This window comes from Pan paniscus, chromosome 1, assembly GCF_029289425.2.
Source record: "Pan paniscus chromosome 1, NHGRI_mPanPan1-v2.0_pri, whole genome shotgun sequence".
Classification (NCBI taxonomy): Eukaryota; Metazoa; Chordata; class Mammalia; order Primates; family Hominidae; genus Pan; species Pan paniscus.
The window spans coordinates 11,831,822-11,847,600 of record NC_073249.2 but is presented as its reverse complement, the minus strand read 5'-3'; the positions used below and the strand labels follow the sequence as shown (position 1 = coordinate 11,847,600).

Here is a 15,779-nt window from a genome sequence, read left to right as displayed (position 1 = left end):
GTCTATTATAGAGAGCATACAGTTAGATCATATTTTTTATCCTGACAACCTCTACATTTTGATAGAATGTTTAGAACATACATATTTTGTGTGATATAATTGGATTTGCATTTGCCATGTTGTTTTTCATATGCCTGCTGTATTTTTTGTACCTCTATTCCTCCATTCTTTCTTTCTTTTGTGCAAAATAGTGTGCCATTTTGAAACCTCTGTTGATTTCTTTACTATGTATTTTTTGAGTTATGCTCTTAATTCTTATGTACTCAGGGATTGCAATATGTGTTATTTTAATTCATCTTAACATCGTAACTTCACAGTCTACTTCAGAATAATACTCATTTAATTCCAGTAAAAGATATAAAACCTGCTCCAACATAGCTTCATTTCCTTTCCCTTCCTTTGTACTCTTTTTTTGTGACATATACACCCATACATCATACATATATGTTCCAAACCCAATAAGATACTATTATAACTATTTAACTGTTTCTTTATACATTCTTATCTCTTTTAAAGATGTTAAGAAATAAAATTTTTACAGTCTTTTATGTTAATCCACACATTTTCAATTTCTGACATTTTTTATTTATTTCTTTGGAATTGAAGGAAGCTCCTTCAGAACTTTCTTTTGTATTTAACTGTGCTAGGAACAAATTCTCAGTCTTTGTTTATCTGCAAATGTCTATTTTACCTTCATCTTTTGAAAGATGGGATATGAGATTCTTGATTGAAAGGTTTTTTTTCTTTTGGTTCTTTGTCATCTCACTGCCTTCTGTCTTCTCTTTTGTCAGATGAAAAGTCAGCCATTAATCATCCATTTGATGGGATGTGTATTATTTTTCTCTTACTGCTTTAAATACTTCTATTTTTGTCTGACTGTCATGCAAACAATTTGACTGCAGTGTGTCTGGGTGTGGATCTCTTTGTATTTATCCTACTTCAGGTTTGTTGTGCTACTTAGATGTGTAAACTAATATTTTTCATCAAATTGGAAGTTTGGGGCCATTCATTATTTGTTTAAATGCATTTTTCTGACCACTTCTTTCTCTCCTATTCTTCTGAGACTCCCATTACACGTATATTGATGTACTTGACGTTATCCCACTGGTTTCTGAGGCTCTGTGCATTTTTTTGTCAATGATTTTTTTTTCTGTGTACTTCAGATTGAATAATTTCTGATAATCTATCACTGATTCTTCTTCAATCTGCAATTGAACCTCTTTAGTATATTTATTATTTTAGTTATTGTATTCAAATACAGATTTTCCATTTGATTTATTTTTGTAATTTTTGCCTCCTTTTTGATAATTTCTATTGGTTGATTCATTGTTTCCATACTTTAATTTTTAAAGCATGCTTTCCTTTAGTTCTTTAAACATATTTATAATAGCCGCCTTGAAGCCTTTACCTGCTAAATACCTTTGTCAAGGCACTCAGAGAGTTTCTCAAGACTATGTTTTCCCCACAGGATGGGTTACACTTTCCTGGGCTTTTACTGTCTGTGTCATAATTTTTTGTTAAAACTGGACATTTTAGATAATATAACAACCCTGAATTCTTTTATGTCTCTATTGAAGGTTATTGTTGCTGGGTTTTTTTATTTTTTCTTTGTTTAGTAAATTGTCTGAGCTGAGTCTGTGACATGTCTCTCCTCGATGGGTGGCCAATAATGTCATTGCTTAATGTTTTAAAACATTATTCTTGTTTTTATTTTAAGACTAGCTTTCTAGAGACTTCGCTATTCCTTCATAGCTTAGAGTTTAGGTAATGATGGTACAGAGATTGTGCTCAGACACTTTGAGGAGTAAGTTTTTAGTCCTCTACCAGCCAACCTGTCCGTGGATAAGGAAATGTATAAGAAGTTCAGGTCATTTTCAAGTCTACCAAGATTTACTTCCTGCTGGTTCCTAGGTGTCTTTCTTGTGCATGTGCAACTTCAGTCAAAAATATACTGAGTTAGAGTTGGTAGAGGATCACCAGGTGTGTGCTAGCATATCTGTTGGACCTCCCTGGGATGTGTCACTTTCATAGATGATGCAGTGTGCATGGCATCTGCTCCAAATCAAGTGAGTTCCCTTTGACAAGGTGGCACAGCTACTGGTCTTCACAGCTAGCCCATGTCATGACATGGTAGAACCTCCACATTAGCCGAGCTGTGGGGAGATGGGAGTAGCCCAGGAAAGAACACCACAGATTTACTGTTCTTACCCAAGTTGTGGCAGTTTTTAAGCATAAAAGTTTCTTACATTTTTGTATGCCTTTGGTTAATTTCCACAGCTCTGAAAGTGTTATTTTTGTCAATTTTATCCAGCTGGCTTTTTAAGGAGAAGATTTGCCAACCTTCTCACTTGGTCATGGGGGGAGGTGCATATAATTTATTTAAAAAATGCAGCTTGTAAATATTTTTATCTATCCTGAATTGATCCTTCAACATAAAAAAGTATTATGTTATGGCTGTATCTTATCAGGTGCTCAGCTTCTAGAGTTATCTTTCAAAAATATTCTTTGATTTCTTTGTATTACCTATAAACTCCTTCAGAGCCAAATTATGTGTTAAGTGAGATGGACTTTTTGGTTACTGTATTTTTTGTGTTCCATTAGCTTCAACTATAGGTTTATCATCTATAAGGATTGATAGGACTCTGAAGTACCTCCAGATCACCTGCTGTTATGTCAGAGTCACATCTCACAAATACAGCTCTAGTTTCGGTTCCATATAACATTCCTGGGCCTCATATCCAGAGGTATATACCCTGACCTAGTTGTTTAATTACACCATATCTAATTCTATCATCAAGATTCTTCAACCAGAAAATATTGTATCTCCTATGGAAGTGGTGACTCACCTGCAGTCAGCAAAGGAAAGCCCTCTATATTTAAATATATCTACAGCACATCCATCCAGACAGGATCACAGCATTATTGCCTTCCAGCACTTTTGCTCCTGCTAGTACATTCCCAGAGGAGCTCATATGAGGCTACCAGCTTCTAAAATGGCCCTTAAGCCAAAGTCGTGGAGTATGGGGTATTCATGACTCCATTCTCTCTCTCTGTGTGTGTGATTTTTTTAGAGCAGGCTCACTGTCACATTTAGGTTTTTTTTTTTTTTTTAAATCAATCACAAATGCTACCACAAATGGTCAGGGCAATAAAAAGAAAACAACTGGGAGGCAGGCTGATATGACCTTGTGGAAGGCAGTCTGGTATGAGTTTTAGGCTAAGCAGATAGGTCTTTTAATAGTTTCTGGCTTAGGGCATGTCACTCAGTTTTCTGATTCACTGGTTACTCATTTCTAAAGTGGGGATAATAATACTTATTTCATGATGAGAATTAGGACCTAGCACAAAGAGGACCCTTAAAAAGTGATATAGCTATTATTACTTGTATAATTGTCTCTACATTTTTTTATATTCTTGAAACTGCATAGAAATTTCATGCTAGTACAATTCCTGGCAAGAATTCCAAGGTGTTGAATGTCTCAGTCTGAGTCTGCTTGGAGTTTCTAGATTTTATTATACTTCATTATTTTTTAAATAACAGATTTCTTAACTTGGAGCCCAACTTCCCAGAACATGATTCCGATATACTTCTGTGACTAGAATTTATGTGTTTTAAACACAACTTAGGAAAGTGGGCCAAGGATGTTGGTAGAGGATCACTAGGTTCGATGTCATTGAGTGATAACAGACCAGTACACAGAAATAGTGGGCTTTGGAGCAGAGAAAGAGTTTAATAATTGAATGGCAACCAAATGAGGAGGTGGGAGGGAACCTCAAATCCTCTTCCCAGAGGGATACTGGACTAGGATTTTTAAGGGGATTTTGGTACATAGAGGGCTGAGGAGCTTAGGGCTGCTGATTAGTTAGGGCAGTGGGGATGAAGTCATAAACTGTATTCTTATGTTGAGTAAGTTCTTTAGAGGGGATCTTCAGACTGGCTGGTGTCAGTGGAATACAGTATCTGAAAATATCTCAACATGAGAAACATGAGGCTTCTTAATGTTAAGGATGTTATCTACAGAAATAAGGACCTTGTAACAGGGGCTATGTGATTTTTAAGCAGTAAGTACCTATAAGGAAGTGGACTATAGGGCAGGCTGGTTAATGCTTAGCTGTGCTTCTACTCAAAGTGTATGCTTTTATTGAAAAACCTAGCAATTTAATTTTATTAATTTTATAAGAACAGTTTCAATGTTACTGAGTTGATTTCAGCTTGATTTGTTCAAACTGATACTAATTAATTTAGCTCTTGCCATTTCAAATTAATTTAGATGAAATTAATCCAGCTCATTTTCACAGAATGAGACACCTGCAAACAGTGAGATGGTTGGTATTTGTATGGTTATGCCTGAACAAATCTGCACTATATTACATAATTAATTGAATTTGAAGACATCATCTTATCACCTACACAACTTTAATTGTGGAAGCCATACTTACTGTCTTCGCTTTTCTTTTCTCCTTTTGACTTTTTGTGAAACTCTAGACAAGTCGGAATCTGTTGGTTGCCCTCATCTATGTGTTTGTGTGAATTATTTTTCCTTCTTCAAGGAGGGCATGAGACAAGGGACTATGGCTGTTGTGGCAAAGGTCATATTCCAGACAATTAAGTTGACCTGGTTACTGTAAAAGATATTTTTTGTCCCAGATACTATATCAGGCAAGAAACCTATGAATGGATTCTACGAAATATCCCTGTCACAGAACTCCCTAGAGACAACACTGTTGCTCATCAGAAATGTTCACTGAAGGCTCTATCAAGTGTGTTCAGTCTGTGGTCTACTGAGATCCTGCAGACAGCAAAGCTGAGATATTACTGCAAATAACAAGTATTTGTGACTAACAAATACTTAGCTCATACACTATTTTTGTCTTAGTTATTGCTGATCCTTGTTATCATGAATAGGCTAACATGTAGGATGAGATATTTCCTACATACGTAATAAACACACACACACGTGTGTGTGTGTGTGTGTGTGTGGTGTTAATTTTTTTTTTTTTTAAAAAAACCTCTTTTGAGGAAAGAGTGAAAATGTGCTCCAAAGTAATTTGTGGCTAGAGGAACTGCAACAGTGTTTCAAATATTTCCATTTATGTATTTGTTCTGTGGTGTGTTATTCGTCCATTTATTCATACATTTATTCAAACATCTCTAAACTCTGAATTTAGTGGTAAGACTCCATAACTGTTCAAATAGTAGATTTCTCAACCTAGAGCTCCACTTTTCAAAACATAATTCTGACATACTTGTTCGGGATACTTGTTTTCCAGAGAGTTGGTATGTGGAGCTTTTATTGAGATTGTGATATTTTTTATCATGAATAAAAAGATAGAAACCAGTCTGCCTGAAGTGAGTTTGAATTAGCAATGTTGAGAGGCAGGAACCTACATCAGAGGAACCATTAGTTTGCATATATGACTTACAAGATGCATAGTATCTTGAGGCTCAATTCATAGCAGAAGTCTCTTTTCTGCTTTCTCTTTGAGTATTTTGCCTGCAAAGTTCCATGTAATTGTATACACATCAACAATGGCTGCCTCTCAAGATATATGTGAACTGATTTGACATGAGCCAACATTAGAATTAGAGAGGTATGATGGAATGGTTCATCAAATGAGTGTACCTTCTAGTTTTGCACTGACACGTCTGAGTCATTTGAATTTTAAAATAATTGTAAAAATCAGACGAATTGGCCTATCTACTTAATATTAAAGGATGTTGTATTATGAAAGATGCATGTCAAGGAGCAAAATGAACACCGAGCAAACCATATGGGACGCTACGAATTCACTAGGGATTTTCATAATTAGCTGCTAAGTTGGCACAGCTGTGGCTCTTTGTAGCCGCAATGTACTGCTAATTACCACTCATTTAAACGTGCTGTTATATCCTCTCTCACCTGGACCTTTCTATTGTCAAGAATGCCAAGGGAATGACTTGAGTGTTTCTGAAGATTCAAAGGATTTAAGACCGGGGAAAACCCAGAGACATCAGCTTCATTTGTTAGGATCACATTTAGCCTTGTCTTTCAAAAAGCTGACCTGAACGAATGAGTTGACACAGGAAAAATCTTTCCTTCTTGGAGGCAATAATGTTAACCTCTGGTGCAAAGTGGGATGAAGGGAAAAAGAACATGACAAGAAAAACTACCCAGAACTATGAACAGAGGTGTGAAGCTCTGGAAATAATATTTCCAAACTGGGAATATGGTGTAATGTTATGATTGGGGTTTTGAAGCAATGTAAAGAGGAAAAAGTGAACTAAGATTTTTCTTAGATCTTGCCTGTTACTTCCTTTCTACAGTATTTCCTACGAGTCAATGGGATACAACACCATGGTTTTTTTTGTCACTGGAGAATATATAAACATTTTAAAGGATATTATTCCCCATCTGGTAAGTGACATTTTGCCTGGTTCATGTCTCTAGTTGGTAAATTAAAACAACAACCACCACTTTATCTTTCGGAGGACATAGAATTTGGTATCTCCATCATCTGGGGAGAAGTCGACCCTCAACAGTTACAGTGCCTTCCTGAAGGCCACACAGCAGATGGGCGCCTAAGCAAAAACAAACCTGCCTCAACTTCAGACCATCTGCTCTGTTTTAAAGTATACTGTTTTCACATCTCTTGGTGGAAGAACAGCTTTTCTCTTAATTTATATCTCTCTGATTCTGAGCTCTCAATCTGATTTAGGGTTTTCTTAAATTAGGCAGATAAAATTATAACTTATTGGCATTGTCCAGGTTATCATGCATTGATTTTCTTCTTTCGATCTCTTTGAAGTCGGGTAAGTATTTTTCCACTTCATAGGTAGGGAAGCTCAGCCCGACTCCCCTGAGGTATCTTGGCTAGTTACCCATCAGATCTGAATTCCATGTTCCTGGTACGGTGATTTACTGCTGTCAAACTGTCAACATTAACTACATCATTCATTTGCAAAATACATTTTGAGATACCTGTGTTATGTCAAAGGTCACTTGGAGCCCAATTGAAAGGCAGTGTGAAAAGCATAATTAACTTGTCTGCTTTTGTGCTGGAAACCTAGTGTTAACAAAACAGCCCAACCAAAAGCAGATTTGTCATTAGGGCTGTAACTGCCTATATCCCTATAGTGTATGTGCATCTGTTTAATTTTCCAGAAATAGATGAAATCATAGTTTGAGGTTAGTTCATCCAACATCGAACATTTTCTTTGTGTAAGTCATTGTATTAGGGCTGCTGCTGGTGGTGGCGGTGGTCATGAGGTGGAGTGGGATCCAAGCTGAGTGACAGTGTTGCGTGGCAGAACACGTTGATTAATCTTCAGCAGGAATATGGTGTATCTAGATTCTGTAGCAGTCATGCCGATGAAGTAGAAATATCTTTGCTGGCAGACAGTGATCTCCAGGATATATCAGTAAATTTAAAAATGGTAATTTATATAGCGTGAACCCATTAATGGAAAAAGCTAATCTATATATTTCTACATGCCATGAATGTTTCTACTGCTATGAATACATAGCATATGTATACATGTAAATGCATAGAAAAAGGACTGCAAATAGGCCAGGCGTGGTGGCCTGTAATCCCAGCACTTTGGGAGGCCGAGGCAGGCGGATCATGAGGTCAGGAGATCGAGACCATCCTGGCTAACACGATGAAACCCCGTCTCTACTAAAAATACAAAAACTTAGCCGGGCGTGGTGGCGGGTGCCTGTAGTCCCAGCTACTCAGGAGGCTGAGGCAGGAGAATGGCATGAACGTGGGTGGAGGAGCTTGCAGTGAGCCGAGATTGTAGCACTGCATTCCAGCCTGGGTAACAGAGCCAGACTCTGTCTCATAAACAAAAACAAAACAAAACAAAAAATATATTAAAAAAAGAAAAAGGACTGGAAATATGCACACTATAAAGGGAAAGTGAGTATAATTAAATTTGGAAAGAGAATTTTCAGTTTTCCAGTGTTGTTTGACGTCCCTACAAGGAGATGTTTTTATGTGTGATTTTATGTGTGATTTAAAAATATGAAATAGTGTGCATAGGTGGGGACCTTCACGCTGAGGGAGAAAAAAATATAAGCAAAGGCATCAGGATGTGAAATGGAGTAGTTTATTAGTATGCAGTTTGTACACATAATAATGAGAAGGATGGTGGCTTAATGTGGCTTATATAGTCCTAAATTATTGGTTGTTATTCAGTTAAGGTAATGACATGTTTCAATAGGTTTTTAAGTGAGTTAGGCAGATACAACTCTGGAAGCCAAGTAGTTGATGGATACTTTGGTTGGAAACCTAATTGATTTTTACATAGCCTCTCCAGAGCCAGCAAAGCCAGATGCTGCTTTGTGGTTATTCTTGAGATTTTTTTCCCCCTCTAAGACTATACAGTGTTTGCCAGGCAGGGGAGGATGGTGACCAGTTTGTATTTAAAAAAAAAAAAAGAAACAAGAAAAGGCACACAGCCATGCTGCTGGCTTAAAGTCTGTTACCTTTCCCAAAGTATATATATTCTGATAAAATCAGTGTTGTCTCCATATGAAAAGTATTATTACCCTCCTGCAAGCTTGCTTTAGGCACTATTCTGGGTAGAATAGACAGACACAGACGTTTAGACAGACTGAATCTCTTTCTCTGATTTAATTTTGCATTACAGGTAAACGCCATATGTAATGTGTAAGAAGTGGGTAGGTAAACATGCTCAACTGCAGTTTTTGGTTTTGTGTTCTGATGTGATCTGAGTATTTCGAAGCACTTACAATGCAGAGCGTACTATATGAAAGTTCTCATGATTTGGGAGCACACTCATAGTAAGGGCAAGGAACGTTCTTTCACATTGAAGTTCTAAAAATTAACTTTCTCAGTAATAAGACTTAAGCAAAAACAAAGTAAGACTAAGGAAAAGATGATAATTTGCAAATGCTTGAAAATGGGAGCCTCTACTCCCCATGTTTGTAAAATGTTTTACCTTATCTTCCATTCCTGGCATTAGGAGTCATTTTGGTTTGGGGCCATTTATTGAAGCTGATCTTTGATGAATGAATGAGACCCTTTATTTTCCAGTGATGCTGCTTTATTTTTGGGAAGTGGGAACAAAGGCCTGACATGCTACCATGGGTATAACTGTACAAATTTCAATGTTATTTGAAGAAATAGACATCTAAATGAAGAAATACTTTTAGTTGTTGACTTTAAAAGGTACAAATTATGCTGATGATTCTGTTTAAAATAACTAGACCATTTTTCTTTAGAGCAAAACAGACAACACTACAAATCTCTGATGTGTATTAAGTTTTCCTGAAAGGTAAACACTATTTTTTTTTTAACTGTCTCAGCTTTTCTATTACATTTGTGTGTGTAGGGGGAGCTGGGTACAAAGAGAAAGCATGGTGAAGATGACTCAGAACAAAATGGGTGGCGTTTGTAAGACACAGAGAATTGCCTTTGAAGATTGTTGGCGTGTTTATTTATGCTAACTCCCACGATCTGAAAAAATAGCTGTAGCAGGCTTATTACTCTGTGGAAAAATAAAATTCATTTGACAGGATTAATTCATTTGAAACCCATGTGGTTTTCAAGGATCTTTAAAATAACATGAGATATTACAGCAATCCTTACTTTAACATTTTGATCTAAGCAAAGGCATGAAACAATTTAAATACACCCAGAATATGAAGTTTTAAATGTTACCGGAAAGTGTCTTTTCTTGACAATACTGGAACATTTTGGATGTTATGAACAGGTGCATAATTATAGATTTGTGTTTTCAAACACTATTTGTGCGAAGTAGAATCCATGCAAGAACCGATTTTAAGAAACAAGTGGTGCTTCGTCATTTCCAGAAATGGAGAGGAATTACAATATGCAAAACTAATGATAATAGCTCACTTATTTTAAGTTCTTTTTATATTCTTGACACTGTGATAAGCTCTCTACATATATTATTTCATTTATTCATAACAACCCTATGAGAAGGGTATAATTATTATCCAATATTTTTTAGGGAAGGAAACCAAAGATTATAAAAGTTAACAGCTAATAAGTAATGAGGCCAGTATTTTTGCTTAGGTGGTCTGTGTATAGAATCCATGCTCTTAACTATTAGGATATGCTGATTCTAAAGCAATTAATAAATGTTGGTCTGAAATCCGTCTAATGGCATGCTGGAAACGGCTCTTAGACACTGCCAAGGGTTGATTGTTAGATATTTTGGATTTTTGTAAGCCAATTTGTAAACTTTGATACTTTGAAATCAGCAGTGATTGGAGTATTTACACCACAGAAATGGGCAAATGCTACAAATCAAGGCATTTTTTTTCAAGTCAGTTCACCAGCACACCATTTGATAACGTAGCGCCCTTTCAGCAGTGCCAAAGTATAAACCCTCACATTTTAAATGGATATAAATGAAATAAACACTTACATTAACAGTTTTTTTTACATGAGCATTTGTCTTGATCTCAAGAGGACAGACTATAATTAGTATGGTTAGAACTTTAAAAATGAAATTTAAGAGTATGTATTCCTAAATTCCAGAGTAGAAGAGAGTCCTTTTCCTAGCCTTTGAACTTTTATATGAGGATTTTAGAAAGAAAGCCCTTGTCTGGCCAACTGCAGACTTTAAATGCAGTTAGCTGTGCCAGATTTGAGAGGACTCTTTGCTGGCTGAAATTGTCTGAGCAGGAATGGAAAGTGATTGGGTTGGGTAAACAGGAGCCCATGACAGGAGGATGGCAGAAGCCAGAGAAGGAAATTTTATTTAAAAAAAAAAAAAAAAAAAACAGAACAAAACATGGGAACCAGTGGGGTTTGTGTTGTCTGAGTAAGCTTTGTGGCCTTATTGTGGGCATCATTTATCCATAAAATAATTTTAGCTTTAATTTGAGAACTCTAGTACTTGATTTTTCCTTGTAACCATAAAGCATCATTTTATGCTGTGATGAAAAATCATTCCAATGGTAGAGGTTCAATTTAATAAAAACTTAAAACAGTGTAAATTGTAATGTGGATGCATTGCATCAGCTTATCAAACTTATCCTCCCAGTGTTCTTTTTATGAAGAAAGCGTAACTTGCTTACATGTTGTGTTTAATGTATTTGTAATGTTCTTCTGATATGAAGATCCTCCATTGAACATTTGCTTGTACCTGGTTGGACTGCATACTGGATCCTGCTTGTCTAAGCGAAAGCATACATGATTAATAACTTACGGTTCTAACTCACCAATCAGTTCTTTTTCATTATTTATTATGATTTATTGGAAAACATTTCCATAAACTGAAAGAAAAGAAAGAAATGCACTCACAATTTAATCATCCAAACTGAATTTTCTTCCTTTTTTTCAATTTTATTTTTATTTTTTGAGAACAGGGTCTTGCTCTGTCACTCAGGTTTTCATACAGTGGTGTGACCATGGCTTACTGCAGCCTCAAACTCTTGGGCCCAAGCATTCCTCCTGCCTCAGCCCTCTGAATAGTTGGGACTACAGCCATGTGCTTTTTTTTATATTTAAAAAAAATTAAGGCCCGGCGCGGTGGCTCATGTCTGTAATCCCAGCACTTTGGGAGGCCGAGGTGGGGCGGATCACGAGGTCAAGAGATCGAGATCATCCTGGCTAACATGGTGAAACCCCCATCTGTATTAAAAATACAAAAATTAGCTGGGCTTGGTGGTGCATGCCTGTAGTCCCAGCTTCTTGGGAGGCTGAGACAGAAGAATTGCTTGACTCCAGGAGGTGTAGGTTGCAGTGAGCCGAGATCGCACCATCGCACTCCAGCCTGGGAAACACAGTGAGACTCCGTCTCAAAAAAAAAAAAAAAATTAAAACATATATATGTTAATATATGGGAAGGACAAGTACTGCTCTCCTACGTGCATATGTTGTGTAGTGGTAAGTATGGGCTTCTAGTGCACCCATCACCTGAATCGTGAACAGCCAGTCAATTCTTATCCTGGTTCCTTCACCTCCTGAGTTGTGATTTTGAGAATCAGTAGTGTATTGATTGAGATAGCAGTTTAAGAGAAAGAGAAAAAAAGAAAACAAATGGAGGATGAAAAAATAAAGCCATACAGATACAGACAGAACAGGACCAAGTTAGAGGCAAAATATAGCATCCAACTTGAATAAAACAAAGTAATCGCTATCTTTGTGGATAAGGAGAAACCTGTGTTTGGGAATATTTTATACTAATTCAGTTTTATATTTGCTTATCTTTAATATTAATTTGAGACAACTGTTATTTTTCTGTTCTTTAATTTTTTTTATCAGCAAACTGGTAAGTTAGAAATGAATGTATGAGAGTCAGAGAAATCTGGATTTTAATCCTTAGCGTGAAAATTTTATAACTCTGTGACTTTGGAAAAGGAATCTAACTTCTCTGTTTATCCTGTTCACACGAGTGATAGTAATAATCCTTACTATAGACAACCACAGGAATTACAGATACAGCTCCCAGGGCAATGCGTATCAGAGTAAGCTGTGTCTCCTTACATTTTCAGAGCTGTTATTGTTGCTCAATAAATGGCAGCTGTTGTTATCTGTGTTTTTGTTGTTGTTGTTTTTGAGACGGAGTCTCGCTCTGTCGCCAGGTCTGGAGGGCAGTGGTGTGATCTTGGCTAACTGCAACCTCCGCCTCCTGGGTTCAAACTATTCTCCAGCCTCAGCCTCCTGAGTAGCTGGGATTACAGGCTTGTGCCGCTGCGTCCGGCTAATTTTTGTATTTTTAGTAGAGATGGGGTTTCACTATGTTGGCCAGGCTGAACTCAAACTCCTGACCTCAGGTGATCCGCCCACCTCGGCCTCCCAGAGTGCTGGGATTACAGGCGTGAGCCACTGCACCCGGCCACTATCTCTGGTTTTTAAAATGTATTAAACATGAGGAGTAATGACAGTGTTTCTTGATGACTGGGGAACTTGCAGTAGAAAGTTGACAAATACTGTTTCTATGAAAGAAACTGGAGCCTCCTAAGGTGAGCTGGGTCTGGATGCTTGATGAAGATGACGCTGCTGACTGCTCTTCCTCTTTCTGTACAGAATGTGCCCCCAGACCTCTCCATCTGCACCTTTGTGCTGGAGCAGTCCCTCTCTGTCCGGGCGCTGCAGGAGATGCTGGCTAACACCGTGGAGAAATCAGAAGGGGCAAGTACCCAATTTATGTAGACTTGTAGTATTTTAATGAGCTCAGCTACTATAGGAACAATTTCTTTCACAGGTGTCAGAGATTTTCTTTTTGCTAAAAGAAGTCCATGCCTTTCAGTTGGAATGTCCTTAGGTTTGACTTTCTGCTTTATCTAGCATATTTGTGGTGTCTTGAAAACTAAAAAAATATATCCAAGCTTGATGTGATCTGTGTCACTAGGCCTCGTGCTTATGTCTGTTGTTTAAAACCGACCTTTCTTTGAGCGTTTCTTTGTTTCATTACATTTTCAGAGCTGTTATTGTTATTATTTTAACTCATAGCTTTGTGCATGGCTATTTGTCATTAACCTTTATTTCATTTTCAAATGTCTGTCACTATGTGACTATGTTCTGAGCTTTTTCATGGAAAGTAAAATTTCATGGCACTGTTATAGATTTTAAGTAACCAAATTTTGGTGATATGGCTTTAGTCTATTGTAATTTTGCAAACAGCTAATCCTTCTCCTCTGAAAATTGAAATTTTTCTTTTCTTTTCTTTTCTTTTTTGAGACGGAGTCTGGCTCTGTCGCCCAGGCTGGAGTGAGGTGGCGCGATCTCAGCTCACTGCAAGCTCTGCCTCCCGGGTTCATGCCATTCTCCTGTCTCAGCCTCCCGAGTAGCTGGGACTACAGGCTCCTGCCACCACCACACCTGGCTATTTTTTTTTTTCTATTTTTAGTAGAGACGGGGTTTCACCATGTTTGCCAGGATGGTCTTGATCTCCTGACCTCGTGATCTGCCCAACTTGGCCTCCCAAAGTGCTGGGATTACAGGCGTGAGCCACCGCGCCCAGCCCTGAAATTGTTATGTGGTTTCCTAATGCAAGTATTTTTCTTTCAAAGCCTATTTGGTTATTTTATTTTCAATGAGACTTCCTGTGACTGATATCTGGGCTGTTACCCAGTCTTAACCAATTTATTAAAGTTTAGAATTAAGCAGGAGGATTAATGGTCAAATTTTTTGTTTCCAGGTTTTTTAATTTTTATTTTTTGGTATGGTAATTACTGCAGTGTATGGTTTAATAAAGTGTAGTATTTCCAGAGAGAAAACTGAAAATTTTATTTTGCCATTATTGATCTATATGTTGCTGTTGTTATTAATCATTACTCTGGTCTGGATAAGTAAAGAGATTAAAAAATGGTAATATATAAATGATTATCCATAGAAATGAGTGATCAGTTATAACGTTATTTTCATCAGCCTTGTAGTTTTTAAAATTTTAGTGTCATGCAGCTTATGACTTTAGTGACAAAGTAAATCATGAACATTACGATAACAGAAGAAGATGTGTAAGATGAAATGGGAGAAAATATTACCTAATGTATGAAGTTTTGGTTCCCTAAAAAGTTGCTTATTGTGACTATTAGTAAAATAACTCATATTTTTGTGGCACCAAAATCATTCTGAAGGATTTCATCTAAGTGGATTTTCTAAAATATCTGTTTAATTAAAAATATATATATATATGTGTATTAAAAGAGAGACCTAGATCCAGTATCTATATAATTACATTGACTATCATTTAGCTTTTATTCTTATTAAAATCATGTCAATAGTAAATAGGCCAAGACCTGTTTATCTCAGTAGCTGCCCACAGAAGCTTTCAGATCTTGAGGATGGAGACAGTACACAGGCAACGAGAAGGAGAAGGTGTCTGTTGAGCAGCAATCATCTCTTTGGCCCCGTTTTCTCTGGGTGTCTGCCTATGCACATTCTTGCTTCTGCTGTTCTTTCTATTTCCCCCACTGGGTTTTCTGTGGTTCTGGATAACTTGTCGCTTGCAGATCTCCCTCTGTATTGCTCTTCTTGATCTTCAGATCTATTTTGCATATGGATGATATAGCATAGGGTTAAAAACTGCTTGAGAATACCAGTTCTGCCATAGTTAGCTCTGTGGCTTTGGGAAAGATAACTTTATCATCAAGGCTTAGTAATTATTAAATGATGGTACATGTTATTATTGTTTTATTTATTCTTTTTTGTATACTTTTAAACTCCCTGGGTTGGACTGCTATTAATTCCTGACTGCCTTTTCTCCGGCCTTGATGGCTTTCTTCCTTCTCTGGGACATAGCCAGTCCAGCTCCCACTTCCTCCCCTCGACCCCAGTATCCTCATCAATCCTGGCACATGTAGTTTGCCGATTTAATGATGCCGCAGCAGTGTTAGAATAGAGAGTTGATGATAGCATTTGCTTGTTTCCATGTGTTTTGTAGTTAATAAAGTTTCATAATTTAAGTAATATTGTGCTTTTGGCTATTCCTTTTATCTTAATTCACAAAATTATGATAGACACTTTTCTCTCACACAACTTTATTTGTAATGCCAAAGTTAATTTAAGGATTTCATCTCCTATGAGCACAGATATCAAGTGAGAGGTGACGTAGTATAGTAGAAAGGGCTTTGGTTTTGGAGTCCAGGAAATTTACTGAAAGTTCTTTTTCAAATAATATTTATAATAATTATCATCTGTTGAAAAGGCATTGCTTTGGTTTAATGCCATGAGTCCAATATATGGCTTGTATATTCTGTTGAGGACAGCATATTTTAAAATACACGTTGAGTGTCCTTTCCGTCTTTCGGTTGAATTATTTCTGGGGGAATTGTAGGACCCTGTCCTTTTCAACT

At 37.0% G+C, this 15,779-nt stretch overlaps 1 protein-coding gene across 1 annotated transcript in view; it reads left to right on the top strand.

Moving 5' to 3' along the window:
* The window catches only part of RYR2 (ryanodine receptor 2), a 788,503-nt gene that overhangs the window by 268,458 nt on the left and 504,266 nt on the right, over window positions 1-15,779 (top strand). The window contains exon 3 of the mRNA XM_034949586.3: window positions 13,009-13,113. Within this exon, the coding sequence (XP_034805477.1) occupies window positions 13,009-13,113 (105 nt within the window). The remainder of the gene's footprint in view (window positions 1-13,008; window positions 13,114-15,779) is intronic.